Source organism: Pinus tabuliformis, chromosome 9 (assembly GCF_031772625.1).
Source record: "Pinus tabuliformis cultivar Carrire ecotype Pingquan chromosome 9, CPIR1, whole genome shotgun sequence".
NCBI lineage: Eukaryota > Viridiplantae > Streptophyta > Pinopsida > Pinales > Pinaceae > Pinus > Pinus tabuliformis.
Window position 1 is genome coordinate 1,727,251,547 of NC_142307.1, and position 26,920 is coordinate 1,727,278,466.

Here is a 26,920-nt window from a genome sequence, read left to right on the forward strand (position 1 = left end):
AACGTGTTGAAGAACGACTATCTGCGCTTGGCAATTGTGTGGTGTGCAATGATCATGTTGCTCTCATTCATACCGACCTGGACAGGGAGATAGAAGAATTAATGGCAGACGTTCTAGGAGTGTTTTATTCTGCAGAGTCTGCGGTTTCTTGGTTTTTTAATTTAGACACTCTGCATCCATTTTTCTTGGTTTTTAAAATTAAATCCTGGGCATCCAGGGTGAGGCGCTTTCTTGGCTTTTCAAATTAGATCATCTGAATCCTGTTACAGAAAGCGAGAGAAATCGGGCATGCCTTTTGAATATGGCTGGCGTGGAAACGTTTTTCTGGAGGAGAAATTCCTGAGAGTCTGCTGTGAAAAGATGATGGTAAGTTTTCACCACATTGAAATGGATGGAAATGTCCTGCCACTATCCATACATTGCATGGATAGAAATCGATGTTATTGTGAGAAGGTATGAATTTTTTTTTTAAACATGACCGAATATAAGATTGTGATTGTTGCCAATTAGAAAAGAGCAGAAAATATGTGTGGAGACGAGATCAAAAATATGAGTGCATTATAACCAGCTTAAGATTGGTTGGACTTTGTGTATTCTATCTGCACAGTATTCTTTTGATGAGAATGTGCAATATGCCACTTTTGAACTTTGCAATCTATTTATAAAAAAGGAATAGATATGCCGACAGTTACATAGGTAGAAAACAACTCCACTGCAAAGAGTTTTAAAGACATTGGTAATTTACAGCAAGAATTTGGGAGATAACTATAGATCTAGGGATCAATGGTTTCGAGTAGAGATGATCCCAATGTTTGTTATCTATAGTGCGGAGATTATGTGAAGAGCTGCTTTTGAATGATCTCCTCCTTGAATCCACTTGTTCCATCATCTGTGCAAAAGCAGTGCGCAGTGAGGAACGAATATACATATCAATCCTGTTTCGAGCTACATCCACTTCTTTTCTCTTGCGTCTGTACTCATGTGAAATGTCATCAACCAAAACTCTTGCAGCTGCGACTGCTACAGAAATAACACTCTCCATAAATCCAACACTAGTGGACTGAAAAGTCTCATGATAAGCAAGAAGCCTCTTTTCTGCCCACCCTTGAATTGTACTCAGAGTAGAACTTAGTACCTTGACATACAACGGATCCTTGACTGTCTTGGCATCCTTGGCAACCTCAACCAATTGGTTTTCTGTTGCTCCAAGCAGATCAGTATCAATTTGACCTGTTATCAAAAATTGTTGGAATATAACCCATGTGAAGCAAATATTGTGAAGCATTTGATTAATGCCCAACAAAGCCCAAGTTTTCTTCATCATCTCCATCAATTCATCAATTTCATCAATAACAGCTGTTTCTTCTCCACTATCAAAGCAGGCTCTAAGAAGCATTTGATATAGCCACAGATTTAGTGGAAACCCATCTGCCCAATGACAGGTCTCTGGTGTGGATCCATCGGTTGATCTCCAAGCAAGGCTCATAACTGCACTACGCAATGCTTGCATTGCCTCAGAGTTCCTTCCTGTTTCAATAGGTTTCTCCTCAGCTCCTCGTACAATCTGCCGAAGTCGTTGAGCAACAGCATCAGATCTTTCAAGCAGAACAGCAGGATGTAACAGGAGGCCAGCCTCTAGTATCAATAAATTTCTCCTCTGCCACACTAGATATTCCTGGGCATCTGAGAAATCAGAGGACTTGAATTGCTGCAACAACTCCAGTGGGAGCACTATCGATTCCACACGCTTCCCAAGCTGTCCAGCTGAAATTCTTAAAAATAAGGAGAAATAAGGTAATTTTTTAACAGAGGTGCAAATTTTTTTTGGAGAGACAAAGTGATAAGTGGAATTCTTTGAGAGAAATTCTTTTTTGTAATCCAAAGTAATATTTTACTTTGAGAGTGAGTGAGTGCAGGTAGTTTTTTGAAGACATTTTCTTCTTTCAAAAATTCTAGAACTCTGATTCCATGAAGATGTTGTGAAGCTGAACGCTTATGTACTCCAAAATTTAATAAAGACATATTATTTGTGGTGATTGTGTCCTAGATCCGCCCGAAATTGAATAAGGGGATCTTAGGTACACGAAGAGTGTGTTGATGATGGTGCATGCTTCATGTTTTTTGCTTATGATTTGTGTCTAGTTTTGACACATAAATGATCTCATTTATCACACATAAAGTTCAATGCAAGCAAGCACAACACTTGTAACAGAATAGCATCAAGGAAGGATAATTAAGCTCAACACATGCATTTGTGTCACTACAACAAATAATCAAAGTTTTCAACATCGGCATTCTACCTCAACAAACAAATTCACTCAATACAATCAAGTTCATGAATCTGCAAACTCCAGCATTTCCAAGCAAAGTCTACATCAACATTCTTGCAACCAAATTTAAGAACTTGTAAATCAAATTCCAATTACATTGAATTGTAAGGGTGCATTCTCGGTTGAAACCGACACCCATGTTTTGATTTGATCAGAAGTCAAGCACGTCATTTCTCTTCAACTTAGTCAAATTAAGACAAGTGAATTCCTTGTTTTATGTGAGTCATTAAAACCATTGTAAGCTTTTTTGGGTGCATTTTCGACAGTGTTCGACACCCTTCCTTTAAAGCACAATCAAGTGAGTCCATGAGTTTTAACTCCTTGAAACAACCATCACAACAACCACAACAAGTTCAACTCTAACACCAATCAAGCAAGTTGAGATCAACAAATCAAGCGAGCGTGCCAGTCAAGTCCCATAGCAAGCGAGCCTGTCATTCAAGTAACAAAATCAAGTGAAACAGTTCAAAGCACGACATCTACGACAAGAGAGCCTGACTTCAAGTGAGCAAGTTCAGATGGCGCAACATATTCAGTTGTTAAACATTCTTCATAGTTTGATCATCTCCAGTGATGAAGACATGGTGCACATCAGCAAAGAAACTCTTGCTGATATTTCACGGCATCTACAACAAACACATGAAACCATTGAGTTTCTTCAACTTGAGTCCCAACTTCAAAGGAATGAATTGCAAGAAAAGAGTGATACTTTCAAGTCTTTGAACCATCCAGATGATAAGTCATTCATCCAAACAACTTCAAGTGTCGAAGTTGTTCATGAGCAAATTTCTTCCAAATCCATCATTAAGCCCTGGGAAGAGATTCAAAATAACAAGAATCGACGAGGCTTAGGATATGTTCCTGATGACACCAACTTACAACTTCCAGATTATTCCAAGCCAATTAAGTTCGTGAGTGCAGGATTTCTTGAACCACTCACCTCAGCAGGTTCTGAGAAAGTTGCAGTCAAACAGAATTGCATGCAACCTGAAGTTCATGTTCACCCGAAATTCTCTCATTGTCAAAGAGTCGGTCATATGGAAGATCAATGTTTTGATCTCCATCCGTGTTGCCATTGTGGCAAACCCAATCATTCCTCAGAAAAATGTCGCAACCAACACAAATCAGCCAGATTGAAGATACATTATGAATGGATTGATCCTTGGGAATGGTCATCCACAGTCAAACGATTGTCTCAGTTCTACAACCGACTACAATCATACATAGTGCAGCCAGCAGTGAATAGATGATGGTACTCTCATGCAGTTGTATGAGGGAGTACAACAGTGAAACTCTCCTACACGTGAAGGGGGGGAGTTCAAATATATTTTGGAGAAGATTGTCTTTCCTTTCAGCTGACAAAGGGGGGAAAATGTTAATGAAATTAACAAGTGGTTGTCAGACTGAAAGTCTCGACAACATCAGCAAATTCGCCAGTGGGCAATTGACAGCCAAAGTAGCAGTGAACAGCTTTCATCATAGCAAAAACAACATTGAGTTGTTTTTCGACATCTTCAGCCAGTGGGCGATCATCATCAGCAAATACGCCAGTGGGCGTTCATCAAATTGTGTCAGTGGACACCGGATGCTGTTTTCAAGCAAAGGACAGTTGGATCCTTTTGCGGCTTGGCACATGATGGAGTTGTCAAGCATCCCTCTGAGATGAATCAATCATGCAGCTGACTCAGTCTCTTCATTTTGCGGTTTGTTCAGCATCTAGATTTGGCGGTTTTTTCAGGCAATGTTTTTGAGGATCAACATGAGAACTTGGAAGATGGTTCCTCGTTCTTATTTTGGATTTATCATTGAAGGGGGGAATGTTAGCCTCTCTCATAAAACAATAATAAATCCAAAAATAAATTAATTAATTAAAAATTCCAAGTTAGGAATTTGTGCCTAACTCTTGGGTTGTTCCTCTAGGATAGGAGTTAGTTTAGGTAACTCCTATATTGGTGTGTGTTTGGTGAGAAATTATCTCAACCAAAGGAGAAATTATCTCAACCAAAGGTGTCTAAGATAGCACGTACTATCTTGAGAACACTGTCTCTCATCTATTTATTTGTAACACTATTTCAATTATTATGATGTAAGAATGAGAGTGAGAGAGAATACATGAGGCTTCAGCCTTTTTCCGTCAATATTGCGTCTCTGGTTTTTATATGTGTTTTTCTGTAATTTGTGTGAGTTAATCTCTTTTTCAATAAAATATTCATCTATTATGATTCCCTGTTCGAGAGCTCAACATGGACTACACATAATTTTGTCAATAGGAATAGACTTTGTTTAGTAAATTGTATCATAAAAATATTGTAATATTTTATGGTTTCTTTCCCAAATATTATGGATCTTCAAGTTTTGTAAATTTTTATATATAATGTATGAATAAGAAAGACAAAGGGTTCAGAACTCTTTGGGAAAAACCTTATGTGTATTGTAGACTTTTCAAGATCAATATAGTTTTCACTTTGCAAAAGTTTGAAAGGTTTCAGAGATTCATGGTTACTGGTTTTTTGTTTGTCCTTGTTCTACGTGCTTGTTCTCCTTTATGATGCTCATATGTTCATATCTTCAATATTTGAATATAGTTGTAATGAACTAGAATTCATGTTTGATTGCTCAGTCTCAAAATATTCAAAAGCTCTAAGCGTTTTTCCATCTAATGGTTACTGAAATCATTGTGTGGTGCTATGTGTTTTTTAGATCAATATCCTATACTTTTATTACATCTTGATTTTTACAATCTGAACAAAGCAACCAATTCTTATCTTGCATTTGCCATAGTTTTGAAGGATTTGCATATCTTACTCATTTTTGTAATCATAAGAACACATGAGTATGGACATGAGTGAGGATGTTGCTTCCCCTGTTTTCAAAATTGTTTCCTCGTATATGCTCATAAAAACTTTAGCATATGTTTGATCCAAAGTTTTTAACATATAATCTACTAAACATGACCTTATCAATCTTTAATATTTCATGAAAAATCATTTTCCAACGCTTAATAACTTAATTCGCACAAACTTTCTCGATTTTATCATTTTATAGTGTTCCTATAGGCACTAGAAAATGATTTTCTAGTGCTCCTATAGGCGTTGGAAAATTATTTTTCAGAACTTTTCTGAAGGAGATTTTGAATACTTTGGACTAAAAAATTGTCATTGGTCCAACATTACAAACAAGGTGGATGATTTCTTACTATGAAATGAAAGAAATAACCTACCCCTTTCTTTCCTTACCATTGGTGACCCAACATAGAATAGAAATTTCTAATTCAACAAATACAACAGTAACTCTGGAGGCAATTTCTTGATACATGGGACAATCATGAAGTTTTCAGGGGATCAAAGCATAACCATAAAACTTGCAAGGACAAATTACAAACACATAGTACTTTTACCAAGCATACAAGATAGAGCATTTTGAAAAGGGATACTCGGAGACAGGGAATTTAGATAACATGTCCATACTCATATGTGTACTTAAACTCTAGTGGAAGGAAGCCATCATTAAAATGATTTTTACTTTAAACTCATATTTTAATTGAAGCCACCTTGACCCATTAAAACACCTCACCATCCCAAAATCCTTAAAGCATGGTAACAATTTAGTCATAACATTTAATGGTGTTCCTTATAATTTCCCCCTTAGTCATCCCCTGCACTTTTTCCCTTGAAACTTTGTTGAATAGAGGCATGAGGAAGCAACGAGTCCCATTTGTTTGGTTTATGTTTGATTTGAAATTATGATACATGCAGTTATGTTTGGGGGTGGCAGCGGGAATTCCCTATGTGTCTAAATATATAATGTTAATAAATAAATAATTGTGTAACTTCTTAAGTATGGTTCTAGATTTATTATGAATCTAGAGGGATCAAACAAGATTAGGTGCTTAATATAGATGGGGGGCTAAGATAGGTCTATGATAATGTGATTCCACAAACATTTTGATTTAATTCTCTCTAATGTGTAGAAATTGAGTGACTTATTTTTGGGAGAAGAAGACATAGTAGAGGTTTATTCGGTTGAAGCCTATGGTCAATTAAATTTTGTGCGGTACTATTAGCTAGATTAATTGAGCCATAAGTTGTGACTTGGAGAGTTCGATTAATCTAGACCCAAAAACATAACAATTTTCAGGACCTTTTATGCCATTTCCAAAGTCTTGGACAGATTAGTCAGCCTTTGCATAAACCATTCAGTAGAAATAATGGAGCTTCCACTATGGAACAAACCCATTAAAACAAGAGATAAAAATGTTTTAATCCATCTTGCCTACAATTTGAGAACGACAAGGAAACAACGGAGTTCCCATTATGAAACAAATCCATTAAAACAAGAGATAAAAATATTTTAAGCCATATTGCCTGAAATTTGCAAATGCCAAGGAAACAGGGCACATTGCAATGTGCAAATTGAGACTAAACCTGGATTGTGAGGTTCAACTTGTACTTCATAGAATAATTTTGCTAGATTGAAAACTTGAAGGTAAGGCTACCCCTATACTCTATGGATAAAATTATGTATTTTCAACTTGAAGGTGAGTATAAGCATGCATCTGATAGATAAAATTATGGTTTGCAGAATGAAAAATTTGTGCATAATTTAAATAGAAGTTTGAAATGTATAACGTAATCCCCACATTCTGTTCATTTTTATGGATCTCAAAGTTGTTGGATTTAATTTTTTTAATACTATTTTTTTGCTTATAATTTAAGCATAATTTTCCAATTCCAATAAAAAATCCAAAAGAGGGAAATGGGGGTTGCTAGGTAAAGATTTTATGTTGTGTTTTAACACACAAAAATAGAACACCATGAGTTTAACAAAAAGTGTTATGTTTTTACACTTTGATTATTCTTTGTATCAAGCAATTCCCTCCAAAGTATAACGTTAGTTTCACTTGTTGAATCATATAAATTCTTTGAAGGTCTTAAGCTAATAATTGTATTGTGTTTGGGTTACCTATTGTAAATCTGCAAGGGTTAGGTCATCCTACATTTAATGTTAAACAATCATCCATTAAATTTGTAATGTTAACCCAATCACAACTTTATTTTCCAAAGCTTTGAAAATATCCTTCAGAAAAGTGCTGGAAATTCATTTTCCAACGCCTACGGGAGTGTTGGTAAATGATGAAACCAAAGTATTTATCCTTATACTTTTTTTCTCCACTACTAATTCATATATTAACAACTATTTTAGTGCAATGTTGTTGTATTGATTCAAATTTTTACACAATAGCTCGAGTTTTAAGAAATTTTTCACTTTTCTAACATCATGTCTTCACGGATTTGTGCAAGTTATATTCGTGGTCTCTAGAAAGTTGTGATTACGGAATATCCAAGCCAATAAGTAGATAATTCTGCTCTTTTCCCTGTCTACTGGTGCACTAAGGAAAATATTTTTGTTTTTTAAGGAAATTAAAAAAGTAACTGTCCATATATATGTTCTTGATAAAGACCATTTAATAATGATTTTCAACTTGTCACAAAAATCACACTCATTTTTATGCCATCACTAAGAATGGAGGGTATGCTCTTGCATCAATGTGAGACCTCGGTGGAAGGAGTTTGACTATTCATTGTGGTTCTGGTTATCTACTAATACGACCTACTTTAACATTCAATGATGCAAGTTATAGTTTCTTGAGTTTTTGACAAAGACATTGTTGAATTAAGATTTCGAGCTTTTTCTGGTCTTGAGTAGAGTTTAGAGGAATTTTCCTTGATTACCAATACATATATGGATCCATCCCATAACACAACTAAATTAACCTGAATGGATTTTTCTCCAATATTGTTGTCTTCTAGGGCATTACATTCCCCAATTAGGTCAAGCCATATACAAATGTAGCAAGGGATTTGAAAATCAATTATATTTGTATATACAAGGTATTTTCACATTAATGTTGTTAACATTTTTAGGCCCCTTTACTAATATAAACTTTAATCTAGACATAATTTCCTCAATTCATTAGAAAAATCAAATCACTAACATCATCAAATAACACAAAAGAAAATATTGATATCCTCAACAACATTCAATTGTTTATTCACAAATCATGCAATTATTACATTTCTCCATATACATGGAATATATCACATTTGCACATATACTTGTCACCCATACAAGAGAACCCAATCATTGCAGGTTGGGTAAAAATAGTACATTAATGGGTTATTATTATTGAAAGAACCATGCCGTGAGAGCCCCAACAAAAATGACAACAAAAACGCATTCCCATAATGGGTACCTATCTTACTATTGATCAATGGCTTTTGGTGTAACAGATGATGATCCCATGTCATCATTAACAACTCCACAAAGTAGATGAGTAGAAATTCTTTGTATTTCTACATGTTAATCTGTGTTAAAATATTTAAATTCATAACTCCATGTTTTGGCTTCTTTGTAAAGGGGCTTGAGATTGTCCTTTCGAACTTGATATGCGCCTTTCATCTGGTTACAAATTAACTCTGAATTTGTGAATATGGTAATATCATTGACACCAATCGTATTTTCCTCTTTTAGCCCTTCCACAAGGGCAATATGGTATGCATTGTTATTTGTAGTCCTTCCATGCACTTATTTCTTTCTATGCAGCACATGATTTGTTGCACTATTATGAAGGACAAATTGAACAATTTCTTGTCCCGGATTAAGATAACAAGAAACTTAAATGCACATGGTCCACTTTTGCACCATTCTTTATGCTTACAAGAGCTGGAAAATAGGATAACAATAAAATCATATTAGAAATTAGTCATTTAAATTTTAACATTAAACAACCTATAGTGCCAATAATAAATGAGGATACATTGCATTTAAGCATATGCCCTAGCAAAAACCAAGAAATACATATTGCCAAAAAACTCATGGGAACATTACAAAAGAATAACTCCTTCATCCATTCACAAAGGACACTTCTCCAAATATTCATAAGTAGAAAGCCAAAATGGTCTCAAATCAAATCATAAACCTCTGTAAATTTTCATTAATGGTATTATGTGTAACTAATGTGATTAATGGTATATTGGGATTAAATTTATATATATCAGATATATCAAGAATCCAAAGGAATCAAGTTGTTAGCATTCATTTCTACTTTTCCAAGGGTAATGGAGAAATTCAGGAAAATTGTGAGTTTCCCACGATCAAAAGTCGCAAGAAAATACTTTGTTTTTATGCTTTGGAAAATCCTTTGTTTTATGTTCTGATTCCTATCTACATCATTTCAAATATCCTCATATATACTTATCTAATATTCTTTTGAATAGCAATTACAGAAGTAACAAGGATCCATATACATATTTCAAGCATGAAAATAAGTATATCTCAAAAGCATACTGATATACTCTACAACTAAGAAGAGCACTCTTCAAATTCAAGGCTAATGTTGATCCTAGAAAGTCTAATACAGCTACATCTAGGACATCAAAGTTTCCTGAGTACATTTAAAGTATGGATGTCATCAAAACCATAGAAAACACTAATAATAAATCTTTGATTATTCGACAACATGCCAATATTCATCATTCTATTGATCACTGGTTATTTTTAGGACATTGTATTATTATAATTCGATGTAAATTCCAGGCATGAAGATGAGTGCCTAGCAATAAATTCTACAAAAGAATATTCAACAAAGATAGCATGCACAAAACACCAACTGTCTCATCCAACATCAAAATTCAATGTATAATGGTCATCATATTTAGTCAAAAGGAATGAGTACAACAATGATATTGGCCCTATTCGAAATGAATTCTTTGCAAGTTCGAATTCACTAGAAGGATAGTTTGAAACCTATAGTTATACTACAAGATCAATATTCTACAAAGTGCTAAAGAGTTTGAGACCTACAAGTATGCTACCTACGACTCCTACATTTTGCTACATACTTCAATGCCTACAAGCGTATTATAGAATTAATATTCTACATGTTGTTATAAACTTGAACACTTACATCCAGCTAAAAATTCCCACAAACTCCAACATTTTCAGCACATTAGGCTTTGCTACATGGATTACAAGGTTTGCTACAAACATTTTTAAATATCAAGATTTGGAAATCAAAATTCTACAAAAAATGCATGCCATGCAACTCTAAAGAAGATGCGCATGATACTCTAGCCTTAACAAAGAGTTCAAATTGAAAATCTAGCTACCTATCAATTATGATCTCATTTACAAAGTCTACCAAGTATCATTATCTTCTCTTTGATTTTCAGTAATCCATTATTTGAATGCTATGTTAACATATATATAGTTGGAAAATAAACTAAAATCGACCTCCCATTACACTCTTATGAAATCCGACCATCATACCTCCCATGGTGATGCCTACCCACATGAAAATTGTGAGTTTCCCATGATCAGAAGTCTCAAGAAAATACCATGTTTTTATGCTTGGGAAAATGATTTGTCTTGTATGCTTGGTAAAAGTGCTTTGTGTTTGTATTTTTTGCTTGCAAGTTTTATGGTTATGCTCTGATCCCCTGAAAACTTCATGATTGTCCCCTGTATCAAGAAATTCCCTCCAGAGTTACTGTTGTATTTATTGAATCAGAAATTTGTGTTCTATGTTGGGTCACCGATTGTAAGGAAACAAGGGGGTAGGTTATTTCTTTCATTTCATAGCAATAAATCATCCACCTTGTTGGTAATGTTGGACCAATGACAGTTTTTTAGTCCAAAGTATTCAAAATCTCCTTCAAAAAAGCACTGGAAAATCATTTTCTAGCGCCTACACGAATGCTGCAAAATCATAAAAGTGAGAAAGTTTGTGAGAATTAAGTTATTAAGCATCGAAAGATGCTTTGCATGAAATATTAAAGAGTGATAAGGTCATGTTAATAAATTATATGTTAAAAACTTTGGATTAAACATATACTAAAGTGTTTATGAGAAAATACATAAAATTAATGTTTGATAAAGCCAAAAAGCGACAGGTTCCACTTCCAATGTTATTCCAAGGAGGTGGTATCATTTCAATGACATTTCAAGGTGGTGGGGCATGGGCATTTTTTATTCAACGAAATTTCTGAAACGACAACAACCATTTCTGAGGTGGTGGATCACACAAAGGTCAGTCTACAAGCAACTCGATGGTTAGATCTCAGGAAGTATTGCTAGCTAGAAATATGGGAAAAAGTGGAAACCTTAAAAGGTATGAACCAGATGGAGCAACTATTTTCGAGGTATATTGAACATATAACTGGTGATTTTCAGAGAAGTGTTGGGTTGTGTTATATTCTTTCCACGTAGTTAACAAGGGGTTTGAGGGGCACCCATAACCCCACTTTATGGGGTCTGGGGCAGCGCCCTGGAAAATTTTGGTTTTGGACCCTATTTTAGGTTGGGCGGACCCACCTATGGTTTTGTGCATGATTTTGGCACATTTTTTTGGACGCGATGGTTTTCGGTCCATGGTATTGGATGCGATGGTTTTCGGTCCATGGTATTGGATGCTTCGACATGTATAAATATGTATTATAACATTGAAAGGAACATAATGAAAAATCAAGCTGGTAGTCTCGGTTTTGGGATCCAGGGGAAAATCTCTGTATATATGTGTTTTATGTGTTCTGCTCTCGCATTATTTATTTTCTGTGTTTTAGAATTCATATGCAAGTAATTTCTGTATGGGGTTAAAACCTACTTTTGGTATCAGAGCTATTTTGGTTTCAAGGGGACGCTTTTGTTGCTGAGGGGTTTCGCTTGGGCCTATGGTAGACCCTGTTCAGTGGGAGATCTGCGAGATCGATTCTGGTGGTGAAAGAAGATGGCGAGCAGTGGAAAGATAGAGATCGAGAAATTTAATGGTCAGAGTTTTGAGTTGTGGAAACTCAAGATGGAGGATCTGCTGGTGGATAAAGATCAGTGGATCGCGGTAGATCCGGGTACTAAACCAACAGGAGTGTCCGATGAAGAATGGAATAAGTTGGATCGGAAGGCAAAGAGCACAATACGATTGTGTGTCTCAGATTCAGTATTGCTAAATGTATTAGGGGAAGCTACGACGAAGGCTTTGTGGGACAAGTTAGGGACTTTGTACCAATCTAAGTCTTTGGTGAATAAACTGTTCCTGCGGAAAAAGTTGTATAACCTGAGGATGAAAGATGGAGACTTGGTGACAGAGCATCTAAATGCATTTGGTACTGTGGTAAGTCAATTAGCATCTGTTGATATTAAAATTTCAGATGAAGATAAGTGCATCAATTTGTTGTGTTCTCTACCAGATTCGTGGGATAGTCTGGTTATTGCAATAGGTAGCAATGCAACTGCCTTGCAGTTTGATGAAATAGTCTCATCCTTGCTGACGGAGGAGATGAGACGGAAAAATATGGAGAGCCAGAAAGGTGATGCCTTGTCTGTACGAGGACGGTCCCAGGAAAGAAACAAAAATAAGTTATCGAGTGGGAGATCTAAATCTCCAGGAAAACCGTTAAAGGTGGTGTGCTGGAAATGCGGAAAGGAAGGGCACTACAAAAGGGACTGTAAAGCTAAAGCTCCTGATAAAGGAAAGGAATTTGATGATGCTCCTTCTGCAGAGGCGAAAACCACCTTAGATGAAGGTGGGGATGTGTACTTGGCTTCTTCAAGTACACATGCAGATCACGAGGCATGGTTGATTGACTCAGGTGCATCCTTTCACTTCACTCCCCATAGAGAGTGGTTCTGCGAGTATGAGAAATACGATGGTGGTGATGCCTTCTTAGGGGATGATAGGAAGGCTAGAATCATTGGTCGCGGAAAAGTAAAGTTGAAGTTGCAAGGTGGAAGGGTTAGAACACTTCCAGGTGTTCTGCATATTCCTACATTGGCCAGAAATCTGATTTTTGTAAGCAAGTTGGATGATGCAGGTGTAAAAACAGTGTTCGAGAAGGATACATGCAAGATGGTTCGGGGAGCACTGGTATTGATGCGGGGATTTCGGATTGGAACTCTGTACAAGCTGCAAGGTAGAACTGTTATTGATGGGTGCAATAGTTCTCTGGTTCCTGAAAGTGGAGTAGAAAATCTAGTGGTCTCTGGAGAGAAGACCATGTTGTGGCATCAAAGGCTTGGACATATTGGAGAGAAGGGCCTTCGAATACTTCATGGTAAAGGTATGAGTAATAGCTCTCTAGATTTTGATTTCTGTGAAAATTGTGTATATGGGAAGCAGAATCGGGTGAGTTTTCCCTCTGGTAGTAAGAGGGTGAAACAGATATTAGAGCTTGTGCACAACGACGTGTTTGGACCTGTGAAGGTTCCATCACTGGGTAAGTCTGTGTACTATGTATCATTTATAGATGACTTCTTGAGGAATACATGGATATATTTCCTTAAGAAGAAATCTGAAGTCTTTGACAAGTTTAAATAATTTAAGGCTCTTGTGGAAAATCAAACAGAGAAGAAGATAAAGGTGCTGAGGACAGATAATGGTGGAGAGTTTTGCAGCAAGGAATTTGAAGAATTCTGTAAGAAGTGTGGTATATCACGGCAGAAAACTACTCCATATACACCTCAGCAAAATGTAGTTGCAGAAAGAATGAACAAGACGTTGATGGAAAGGGCAAGAAGCATGCTCAGTGGTGCCGAGTTAGGACAGGAATTCTGGGCAGAGGTGGTGGATATTGCATGTTACTTGGTCAACATGTCACCTTCGTCAGCAGTGGAGGATAAGACTCCACAAGAGGTATGGACTGGTAGGAAACCCTCTCTTTCACATCGGAGGGTATTTGGATGTGATGCATATGTACATGTTCCAAAGGAGAAACAAACCAAGTTGGATAGTAAATCTGAAAAGTGAATCTTTATTGGGTATAAGGATGGTTTGAAGGGTTATAAGCTTTGGAACCCAGTCACACGGAAGGTTGTGTACAGCCGAGATGTGGTGTTCAGAGAGGTGAAAGATGTTATTAAACATGAACCTGAGAAGATAGAGTTTGACTAAAGGAGGAAGAATCAGACTCTACAACAGAGGAGGAATCAGAAGATGAAGAGCCACAAACTCCGGCTATGAGAAGATCAGTTCGAGAAATAAGGCAGCTTGAAAGGTATAGTCCATCTGCTTTCTGTTTAAATTTTGCTTTATCTATTACTGACGATGATCCCAGAACTGTGAAGGAAGCAGTAGAATCAGAGGATGGAAAACTCTGGAAAGAGGCCATGGTTGAAGAAATGGTGTCTTCGCACAAAAATGAGGCTTGGGATCTGGTGGAGTTGCCAGCTGGAAGGAAACCCATTGGCAACAAATGGGTGTTCAAAAAGAAGGCAAATGCAGAAGGAGAAGTGGAGAAATACAAAGCTCGGTTGGTAGCAAAAGGTTATTCCCAGGTGTCGGGAATTGATTATGGTGATATTTTCTCTGTTGTTGCCAAGGTAACTTCTATTAGATTACTTTGAGCTATTGTTGTTGTTTTCGATTTTGAGGTAGAACAGATGGATGTGAAGACAACATTTCTTCACGGGGATCTGGAAGAGGAAATATACATGAAGCAACCTGAAGGCTTTGCAGCGAAGGGTAAGAAAGAACTGGTATGCAAGTTAAAGAAGTCTCGGTATGGGTTAAAACAGTCACCAAGGATGTGGTATCAGAAATTTGATACATTTATACGGGGACTTGGCTTCACCATAAGCAAAGCAGATCACTGTGTGTACTTTAAATTAATTGGTGACCGTGTTATTTATCTGGTCTTGTATGTGGATGATATGTTGCTAGTTGGAAATGACAAAGAAATTATCCAAGATTTGAAGACCCAATTGTCCTCCAAATTCGACATGAAAGATATTGGTGCTGCAAACTCTATTTTGGGCATGGAAATTAAAAGAGATTGGACAAAGAGGAAGCTTTGGTTAAACCAGAGGAAGTATGTCGAGACAATACTGTGGAGGTTTAATATGCAGGATAGTAAACCGGTGAAGGTTCCTATTCCTGTAGGTGTGAGGTTATCTGTTGAACAATGTCCCAAGACACAAGAAGAGGAAGAGGACATGTCCCGTGTTCCATATGCAAGTGCAGTCGGTAGCCTGATGTATGCAATGGTCTGTACTAGACCAGACATTGCACATGCAGTGGGAGTATTGAGCAGGTTTATGTTAAAACCAGGAAAGGAGCATTGGACAACAGTGAAGCGGGTTTTCAGGTATTTGCGTGGCACTAGTGATTATGGTTTGTGCTAATAAGGAAGATCAGGATTGGACAGAATGTTGGATATTTGTGGCTTTGTTGATGCAAACTAGGCTGGAGATCTGGATCAGAGAAGATCTACAAGTGGGTATCTGTTTAACCTATTTGGAGGTGCAGTCAGTTAGATGAGTAAGAAACAATCTGTAGTGGCATTATCAACTACAGAGGCAGAATACATGGCGGCCACTCATGCAAGCAAGGAAGCAGTTTGGTTGCAGAGATTGTGTTCAAGTATGGGGTTAGTACAGGGAGCTATAAGGATAGACTGTGACAGCCAAAGTTCAATTTTCATGGCAAAGAACCCCGCATATCATTCAAAGACAAAGCACATTGATGTTCAGTATCACTTTGTGAGGGATGTGATAGAAGACAAAAAGGTGTTGCTGGTAAAGGTGGACACTTTGAAGAATATTGCAGATGCATTGACAAAATCTGTGAGCTCTGAGAATTTCTCTTGGTGTAGAGAGACAATGGGCATTTCAGGGCTGGAAAAATGACTAAGCTCTCTTGTGGCCCCATATGGAAAGAAAACAACAAGTGGGAGAATGTTGGGTTGTGTTATATTCTTTCCACGTAGTTAACAAGGGGTTTGAGGGGCACCCATAACCCCACTTTACAAAATTTTGGTTTTGGACCCTATGTTAGGTTGGGCGGACCCACCTATGGTTTTGTGCATGATTTTCGCACATGTTTTTTGGATGCAAAGGTTTTCGGTCCATGGTATTGGACGCGATGGTTTTCGGTCCATGGTATTGGATGCTTCGGCATGTATAAATATGTATTATAACATTGAAAGGAACATAATGAAAAATCAAGTTGGTAGTCTCGATTTTGGGATCCAGGGGAAAATCTCTGCGTATATGTGTTTTATGTGTTCTGCTCTCGCATTATTTATTTTCTGTGTTTTAGAATTCGTATGCAGGTAATTTCTGTACGGGGTTAAAACCTACAAGAAGTGGGTTGGGAGCCTATCTTTCACCTGTTCACTAGGGATAAACTTAAACTCACTTTTAATTTCATTGACTCCTTTGATGGTACTAGTGCTAGGGTTCAGGGGCTATGGTTTCCAGTAACAGAGGAAATTATTATGAAGGAAAATGGAAACATCGACTGAAGGGGAGAGATGGTTCAAAAGGAAGATGGTACAAGGGGTGAACCTTAATTTCTCCCTAAAAGACGATTGTTATGACCCTTGTTGGAGAACTGGGGTCCACAGTAACATTTTCAAAACCAGAGTGGGAACACCCTATGTGGATGATTCAACTTTATTTGACATGTGATGGTCAATTCTCTAAGGTATTTTTATATCACATGAGATTTTTGGTACACCTGGCCGGTTTCAACAAGACGAATCTCCCTTTTTACCTGCAACAAAGTTTAATTAAAATGGTGGTATGTGCAAGAAAAAGGAGGGTTTTACATCCCCGTGATGTATACCACCATATCTTAATCCAAATCATGTACCTCCATCAGTAAAACAAGCAACCACAATAGTCGAGAAGGAGGGTATTGGGGAATCCATTTCCTAGAAAAAATAAGAAGGAAAGGGCTTTGGCTACACAAGCCGAGAGAAATCATCACGCTGCTACATAAGCCATAGAAAATCCTAACAGTAGGAAAATCCCTAGGGTTTATAGTAGGAGGACTAGATGACACTAGGCAGAAGTACAAGAGAATAAGAAAGATGAAACCATGGAGTAAGGTGGAAAGAAGAGTGAAGATACTGAATGTTTTCACCATGGAGTAGAATACTCAAGAAGGCCACGAACCAGGCCCACAAAAAAACTAAGGCTGGGGTTGAAGGCTAAACTAAATCCCAAGCTAAAGGATCCAATTTTCATTAACAGTGAGGAGGAAGTAGAGTCTACTAGAGCTAAGGAGGGGCTTCGAGCAAAATCTGCACAACAAGATCCAACAGTTGCCAAAAGCATGTAGAGGAAAGGAAAGAGAATCACCAGGACAATGGCCAAGAAGGATAAGTTGAGAATCCTTGTAGTGGCAGCAAAGGTTATTGAAAGCTGAACAGGGGAAGCTTGGAGTTTTTAACCCTAGGGTTTTTTCCAAGCCATATAACAGTTTTATATTAAGAAAAGGTTATGGGATCAATTCAAGAAGGTATGGATGAGGAAATGTGCTCTCTCATAGCCCAGTCACTTTGACAAATAAGGGATCTGACTTTAGTGCCTCAAAATATAGAGATTTCATGCAAATAGTTGAGGTATTTTTGCATATTTCCAAGAGTACATTATTTCCAGTGATCTTTGCCAGATTTTCCTCCAAAAGACAGCAAGCATCTCGATGATTTTTAATGATTTTCTCTCAATTATATGCCTAGGTTTTATCTAGTACATACGGAGTATCTAGATTAGAGATCAAGCACTATTTTAAATAATGTATAAGATTTTGTAATGTTAAATTAGACACATCTTTATGAATATTATGGACCTCAATTAAAGTGTATTATATATAATTTTTGAAGGTGAAGGAAGAAAGGTTCCAAATTTTCCTAGAAAACCTTGTGCATGTTGTGATTTCAACAGATTAATACAATTTTCCTCTATGCAGAAGTTTTAAAGGATTTCAAAGATTCTTGTGTTGTTGCCTCTCTATTCTTCTCATGTGATTGCTCTCCTTTCACCATTCATATGTTTTAAGAAATTTTTTGTATTTTAAAATAAGTCTCTAATGATTTTCCATGCCCATATCTCAACTCAAGGCACTTCCATGAAGTATGAAATTGACTTTTCAAGTCATAAATTAGTCAAGAAATACCCCAACAACCATGTGACATCTAAGTATATGGGGATGGCCTTCAAACTAAACTCATTAGTCTTCAAGCTATGTCTCTAGATCATTATCCAAGTCATTTTAGGTAATTGCCACGTCATTTGTTAAAAATAAAAGGTCACTCAAATGACCCTCCTTCATCATATCAAGCTTTGAATAAACCCTACCACTATTGTAGCATCCACGTGTATGGGTCGGCCCTCTAACAAGTCAAGATCATCTCACAAAATGACAAATGAAGAGGTCTCTCAAGATTCTTCCACATGGCATGGATAGATGAGGTCCATGTATGCATAAATAGGTCCAAAATGTCTCGAAGGGTGTGTGACCAATACCTTGAAATATGGGATCTTCCTAAAAAAATGTGAAAAATCCAAAAACTTGGAATGAAGCTACCCACGCAAAAGTGTCATGATACACTATCAAAACCATTCCACTCATCAAACAATGCATCTGAATACCCCTGCTAAGAAGAGGGGTAACACTTGGCTCCAACTCAGGGACATGTGCTCTTATTAGGAGTGCATGGGAACTTCAAAATCTTGTCATTATACACATCAACTCCATGTCAAATAGAAAAAGAATAACTACACAAGAGATTTTATTTTCACTATGTTATTTTTCAAGTGACTTATTCTTCCTACCTTATTATAACATGTGTCAGGTGTTTCTACTAGGCTAAGTCATATAACTAGTGTAGCCACTTAAGCAACCCATCAAACCTATGGTCTCTCCCCATATGCTTAGGCATTATACAAAAAAAAACAATATTGAAAACCAAGTGTATATGGGGTGGAACTCCTGTCATTGCTTGGGAGAATATGAAAAAAGGTATCTAGACATCACACATTTTATCCATAGGATTCCAAGACTTAATGTTGCATGATGTGTTTATCCATTTGTGAGCAAAGCTTATGTAATGACCACCAAGCCATGAAAACTCTTCCACTACTGCAATCTCTACTTTGTTTCTAGTTAAGCATACACCATGTCAATCCAATCAATGTTAGAATGAGAACATTACTTAACATCAACGCTACATAGGACCATTTTATTGGAAGGTGAATTTCATGGCAATTTTAATCTTTTTAAATTTTTCTCAAGATATTTTTTGAACTAAATAAGAGAGATCTTTATCTTATCTTGTAATTTATCCTATTTAAGGAAAAAGATGAAACAATTTAGAAATGACACAGAAAAATCAAAAGCAGTCAATACAGGAAATATATGAAATAAGCAACACTCGTTTAACTGACAAGAGAAGCTCGAGGTTGTTAAAGGACTCAATATTTTAAATTGCATTGTTACCAGAAATTAGTTTATTGGTATGTTTCCCTTCTCCATATTGTTATAATAGTCCTTGCTAGCTACTAACATAACATGTTTATTTGTACAGTAAATAGCATTAGAAGAAAAGTTTGTAAATGATGTGTGGGATGTGACCACCGAAGTCATAGTTTTATTAAATAATGTAGCAATACTAATTAAATGTCTTGTAAAAACACTTGCTTTCTTTAACATTCATCTTAGTGTCAAGTAACTTGTCATGAAATCATGGTTGATGTTGTTGCAATGTGGATATTTCCAACTTAGATAAGTCCTTGAGCTTATTATCCCTCCTTGTGCTTATTAGATCCATGATTAAAGTGGATGTATGTTGATGATATTATTTAGACACATGCACATTTTTTTAAAAATGGGTTCCCAACGATTTGATTTAGCTGGATGGATTGATTCAATGGAGTAAAGAGAAATTAGCAATGGAACTTATGATTTAGAAGGTCGTTTGAAGAATTTTTAGATGGAGGATTGACATGTGAGGAAGTCGAGGAAGGGGATTTGCCCCCACAGTCCACTTTAATTGTACTTGCAAATAAATAGAGAGCACATTATTCAATTTTCCCCCCATTTCCCATTGCAGTGTCTATTGTTTACAGTATCAATTCCACAATGAAAGGACTTCTTTTGTGTTCGGTCGAAAAACAATTAGATCAAATGCATTCAAAGTTCATACCGGAATTTGGAGCAATTATCAGCCGACCGGAAGAACTATGGCGCTCTAATGTGAAAACTCTAGTTGTAGGGGAGAATTGTGGCACTCTTCAACTTTGGTCATAGGGGAGCTCTAGAGTAAGGCGTGCGAACGAGAATTGGAGGGAGGGAGCAGTTTGAATGCCTATTTGTAGTTAATGTAGGGTGGCGGAGGGTGCGGGCATGGGAGGAGGCTGATGGGACAAGAGGAGGAGGGGTGAGGCCGCAGACGAGCGTTGGGGATTGGTGATCTGAAATGTTGGGCAAACTTGTTAATGCTATGCAAGTTCCCTCATTAGTAATTTAAAATGTGTTTAGGATCGTCTCAAATTAACAATAATGTGAAGGATTGTGTCAAGTTTTGTGTCTTTTATGAGCAATTTATGAGGTTAATTAGTTGTTTAAAACACATATACAACAAGTAAATTGCAGAGAAATAAAACACATCAAACTCATAACACAAAGCTGATAAAGGAGTTCACCCCTCCTGGGCTACATCTCCTTGGACCTGCTTCAATGGCTAGGCCCTCTTTGGATTAATGGTAAATTATCTGATTGCATGCACCTACAGTGCTCCAATGGCTTTGCAACCTACTCCATTGGATTTAGAAGACCCAAAAAACCCAAAAATGACTCTCCAAGCTCTATAATTGGACTTTAGTTGATCTAGGCTTGACCTCCTCTCTTGGTGGCCCTAGGCTTCCTTAAACTTAAACGTAGCAAAATCACATACAAAAGTAACTTTCTATCTCTGCAACCTATTCCATTGTGTTCAGAGCATCCAAATCATCTAGGAATGGCTCTTTTTGAGCCAAAATTGGTCGAAAACTACCAAAGTTATGGTTTCTTTTGTTTTTCCTAAGAAATCTCCACTAAATCTGGAGAAACTCCAGTTAACTCCACCAAATTTGGAGTTAGTTCCGGATTTAGCGAACCCGCTAAAAGCTTCGCCAAACTTATCCAAAATTAATTAATTGATAAACACAAATTAATTAGCACTAATCCCGCTTAGCGCATTAATCTGGCAGTTAGCATAAAATGCTAGTGGTTAGCATCGATGTTGGTCACACGCTGGCAGTTAGTATTTCTTGGCAGTTACGTGACCGCTAGTGGTTAACATTAAATGCTGGCGGTTAGTGTTTTGAGATTAGTCACATGCTAGCGGTTACTGCTAGCAGTTAACTCCAAACCTCAACGCATTTAACATTTAAATAGTAATTGCGTCCTTTACATGTTAAGACATAAGGTTGTGGTATGGCGGTAAGACATGGCACTTGTTTAGGTGAGGTCACGTGTTTGACTCCCCAGCTTGCCATATAAACTTTTAACCAACCTTTGAGAAGGCATGTGGCAGCGTCCAGACTTGCCACGTATCACCCTCTCATTGGTCCACCAAATATATTGTGACCAATAATGTGCCACCAAGTGGCACGATCCTCGACCTTTGAGAGGGCATGTGGCAGCCTCCAGACTTGCCATGTGTCACCCTCTCATTGGTCCACCAAATATGTTGTGACCAATAATGTGCCGCCAAGTGGCATGATCCAGTTGGTCCACCTGTGGGAATATTCTAAGAATATTCCTTGGAATATTTGTTTGCTGACTAGGTTGGACGGATGCCTAGTCAGCATCCCAGTCACCAAATTTTCTCAGTTTGACCAAATGAACAACAAGCTCTAACTTTCTCATACGAACTTTGTTTTGAGAGAAACAAGTTGCATTGGGATCGTATCACCGAGACGGGCGTTGTCGTTCAGGTTTTGATCGATTCTGAGCACTTTGATTTTTGAGCAAATTTTTGCCCCTAATCTAGATTCCAATCAAGTGGGGCCTAATGGGAGGCAGAGCGTGACAAGAGGAGAAGACGGTCGACGCTGGAGGGGAGCCAAAGGGGAGGCCACTACCCTATTCTTTTTCATGTGTAGACTGTAATGGTCTTATCATATTCCCATCATCATTGAGAAGAGGAGTTAAAGGACAACACCTTTGTATGGAGTAGTGTTCCAAATTTTCAAAGATATTTGATATATAATGTACCTATAAATATAAATATCTAGTGTGGTTAAGTTTTATACTTTGTCTATATATTTAAAATTTTGTGTATATATTTAAAGTGAATGTACTAAAAATATTAATTAATGTGTTAAAAGAATGAATTTTCATGCATACATTAACCGTTATAAAATTGAATTGTTTTAGTAATTGAATGAAAATTCTTTTAAATATATATTGTATATGATACATAGTATTAGATATTGAAGAAAATAATATTATGAATTATTTTTTTATTTTTCTTTATTTTTAATACATAATATTATATAGAACATTTACCTAATAATACAAACATTAAAATATTTCAAATTTTCTTTTTCACATTGTATATATTTTTTGTTTTCATTCTATAATTTAATAAGTGTAATTTGTTTAATTATTCTTTAATTTACATCATGGAGTAGATCAACGGGAAGTTTGTATAGTTGCTTATACATTTTTGTGTATTGTAATATTTGCATTGTCATTGATTCCGATAGTTATCATTTATAATTTGTTCATTATAGCGCTCATGACTAGGCTACTTTAATCATTGCAAAGGGAGGGCCTTACAAGTGATATGTTGGCTTGTTGTGATAAAGGGTAGATGCCCCTTTGATAGAGGTCCACTCCAATGTTCTTCGAGATGCTTGGGTCCTTAAGTCATAAGTTATTGGTATATCTAACTTCTAGGATGTTGGATATACTTTTGGGTTATAATGGTAGGCAAGACCTAACCTAGATCACTCCAATAAGTTACCGGTTCCTATGATTAAAAAGAAGAATAAAACATGAAAAATATGTTTACCAACTTTATTTAACACACATGTTTACATATCTGTGTAGAATTTACATTAAAATAAGGAATTGACACATTTATATAGCAGATTAAGATTATTTTAAGAAACAAAATCTTAATTAAAATTATCACAATAATGAAAGTCTTAATAAAAATATTAATAAAGTTTTGTTAAACTTATAATCAAAGATACAAAATAACATAACCTTGATTAAATTTAAGAATTTGGATATACATACTTTGTAAATGTATAATATTATTTGAGAATATATACATATCAACTGAAAAATCAAGAGTGAAGAAAAAATACAAAAAAAAAATAAAATGAATTATTAAATCGATACTAAAATAATGAAAAGTAATTGATACTACCTTACATCGGGAAAAGATGAATAATAAAAATAAAATATTATATATAATATTAAATAAATCATTTAACTTGTTTTAATTAAGTCAATTGTATATTTTAGTTCATTTTAATTATTATAAATTATTTACTATCAACCGATTAATTGATTCCTCATACCAATAATACAACCTGCCTCAAACCCCTAACTAATGACAGTCGCCCACGCATTACATTCCCCATGGAGAAGGTTGTTACCTTAAAACCCTAACAAACATATATACCAATTACAGTCACCAATGCATTACCTGCTCTATGGAGAAGGTTGTCCCTACACTCGAGCAGGCTAAGGTTATGGAAAGGCTAATCACGTGCCATCATAAACCATAATACAATGGATTCATCATGGGAAAGGGAAATTTGAACCACTGAAAGGAATATATGTGCCGGAAGAGGGACCAGTGGTCTAATAATTCCGTTAAATCATAGAATTTGGTATAGCCTGCGTGTACATCAAGGCAGCGGAGTGGCCCGCCTATACTTTGAAAGATTATGTGTTTGATTCCTGGGGCTCTGAGGTCAAACAGTGGAAAAAAATGATAGAACCCATGTTCTCACTTTCCTGTTTTTTAAATGAATCTTGGTGTATATATCCATGGTAGTACCCAGTGCAATGATGCCCTTCCATACACCACCTCCTCATTTCTTCACTGTTCATGAAGCCACATGAACAACCCACATGGCAATTCTAGTACATTCTGTCCATTCCATTGCTTCTTCATTTGGATTTAGATTTGCAGAAGCTGCTCAAGGATTTGCTTGATGCATGCATGCATGACTTCTGTTTATAAGAGGAGATTATTGTAGACTGTACATTACATCTACAGAGTCTCCTGAGAGGATAAATAAATATCCTATTTTGCTCTGTTATCATGAATTCCAATATGAGTTTGAGTTTGAGCTGTGTTGCAGGCTGCCTGGATGTAGAGGCTCCTGTGAGATTCAGCTTCCTGAGCTTATACCAATGGCCAGACTCAGAGGCAGAGTTTGTTCGCGTTTTGGGTATGAAGGAGGACAACCGTATGATTAAGAAGCCCATGAGAGCATATAAGGAGAGCATCTACACTTGCAGACAAATGTATATCAGGAGTTACACTTTCTCTAAGAAGGAGACTGTGGCAGAGAAAACAAAGAAGTGTTATGAGAGAGCTAAGAGAAAGATGAAGATTTGGAGGCCCAAGAGAGTAATGTGTCTCTTGAGGAAACTGAGAGCTAGGTCTCTGGAAGCTTTCAATGCTTTTATGAGTGCTGTCTTCCATTGGCTTCTGGCTTGCACCACCAGTGTGGATGTCAAACAGCAGCAGTGAAGTACATTGGTGCAGGCCTAACTATTTTGTTTAACTGTAAGCTATTAGTGTTCAGTATGTATTAGTTGGTTTCATGGGTTTGGTGGTTTAACAGAATTTGTTTTAAAACCCTGCAAGGGTGGGGCCTTGATGGGTTTGCTATTTGCTGTATGGGTAGGCCATTTGCTGCTTGCAGATGGCTATGCATGGATAAATATGGGTTTCTGAGATTCTGTTAAAAGTGGTGGGGATGTTAGCTGGATGTTTAGCTCTTGGTTGTCACTTACCAAAGTATGAAAACGTTGAATGTAGAATTGATCAGTATTTCTATGAAACATTGGTTTTCCTAAACTCGTGTACTTGTCATACATTGTCATGGTTTTCCTTCTAAATTTCTTTGATGTGCTAAATACAACATGAATCAAAATATAGTAGCAGATAAAGCAGAGCCAAAATCCATACAGGCTGAGAGGTGATTAGTCGATAATAAACCATTTCCGTGGGATTCCTACTTTATAACAAGTCTACAAAGCAAGCTATAAGAATGAATCAATTAATGACAGTGTGAACCTGCCCAGGTCCAAGGGTAAGATCCATATCCATGGGATTCTAAAACATAATATATTTCATATTTTGATTGTATGTTATTTCAGGTTGCCGCTTAATACAACATAGAAATCGAAATGTGATAATAAAGAACTCAGATCCAAAACCCAAACATTAGCTAGTTGGAGATCGACAACTTATTCAAGAAACTTCTCTGGCACCTAATGTATTTTAAATTTTCTTTTATATGTTTACACAGATAAGCAAGGTCCATTCTAAATGCTGAGTTCAGGTGAGGTGATCCACCAACTTCAAGCTGAAACATAAGAATGTCTATTTGACTTTATTTTGTATGTTTGCATGGAAAAATAATATGTATTTTACACTTTGGGCATAGGTGGATGAGGGGATGATTTTCTCCAATAAAGCAAGAAAGCATTCAAGAATTATTACACAGAGAAGCAAAAAAATGTATTTTACAATTTGAGGAGGGGTGGATGAGAGTGATGATATACCCCACCAATCAAGAAAGCATTCAAAAATTATTACAGAGAAATGAGATGCATTTTACAATTTGAAAATGAGAATGAGTGAATGAGAGTGATTCATCAACTTTAATAAATATGTACAAGTCCAATGATGCATATCTTGGATTTACAGAACACAAATTGACACTCTTATCAAATGTTAAAATTCAGAATATGCAAGTTTCAACCTGACAACTTTGAATGCATCTCAGACCTGTCAGCTTCAACCTGACAACTTAGAATGCATTTCAGACCCTGTTTAGATGGATCTCTATTAATATATAATTTATAAGATTTCAGTTGGGTTATGGACTATATACGAATTATCATTTTAGATCAATTTAGAGTTCAAATTCTACACTTTTGCAGCTGGTCATAACTTCTGTAATTGAATAATTTGTAGAGAGTTGGTGGAAGAAGCTTATTATGTTTTGTAATGGATCAGAAGTTCGAATAACAAAATGCGCAGCTGAAGCATATGTCAAAATAAATTCTGATATAGTTGACTCGATGGATTTCAGATTCTCAATGTACCTAAAGTAAAGAATGAAATGAAACCATTTTACATTTGTATGAAAATTTTGAAAGGTACACAAACCAATTTACATGTTTATGTAATGTTAGAGATTTTTGGTAATATGTATGATCTGTCTAAAGTTTTGGATGGTGATTCTATTTATCATCAGGGATCAAAAAGATCACGAACCAAAAAAATTTTGTGATGAATTATGGAAGTCACTGAAAAATTACACAGATAATACATATTACACAGTGCTATTCCCGAAATCTCTAACCATATAATAAACTGTGAAGTCTACTATCACTCATATTTATGTAAATTTTAAAAGCCATTAAAAAACAATGATTTCATAGTTTACCAAAAGTTGACAGAATGTTGAGCTGTGTACGGAGTTTCATTCATGTAAATATTAAAATATCATTCAGAAGCAATGACTTCAAAGGTTGTGGTGAAGTTCACAGAATGTTGAGCTGCGTACAG

The 26,920-nt window shown here is 36.4% G+C and overlaps 2 protein-coding genes across 2 annotated transcripts; one reads left to right on the plus strand and one right to left on the minus strand.

Annotated features, from left to right (window-relative positions):
* Positions 1-724: 724 nt before the first annotated feature.
* Positions 725-3,807, minus strand: LOC149155613 (protein unc-13 homolog). The gene is made up of 2 exons (XM_089444469.1): positions 3,765-3,807; positions 725-1,764 (listed from the first exon to the last, which is right to left on the minus strand). The coding sequence occupies exons 1-2, from the start codon at positions 3,805-3,807 to the stop codon at positions 725-727; spliced, it is 1,083 nt and encodes a 360-aa protein (XP_089300595.1).
* Positions 3,808-24,107: 20,300 nt separating this feature from the next.
* LOC149155614 (uncharacterized) lies at positions 24,108-25,198 on the plus strand. Its single transcript, XM_089440831.1, has one exon. It carries the CDS (start codon positions 24,434-24,436, stop codon positions 24,866-24,868), a length of 435 nt encoding a protein of 144 aa, XP_089296957.1. The 5' UTR covers positions 24,108-24,433; the 3' UTR covers positions 24,869-25,198.
* Positions 25,199-26,920: the final 1,722 nt, after the last annotated feature.

What these genes read in the sequence shown, in the direction of transcription:
- LOC149155614 (XM_089440831.1), top strand. Translation starts at nt 24,434, where the DNA reads ATGAATTCCAATATGAGTTTGAGTTTGAGCTGTGTTGCAGGCTGCCTG.
- LOC149155613 (XM_089444469.1), bottom strand. Translation starts at nt 3,807, where the DNA reads ATGAAAGCTGTTCACTGCTACTTTGGCTGTCAATTGCCCACTG. An exon ending in TGGCTGTCAATTGCCCACTG is followed by an intron (nt 1,765 to 3,764) that starts GCGAATTTGCTG and finishes TAAGAATTTCAG; the next exon opens with CTGGACAGCTTGGGAAGCGT.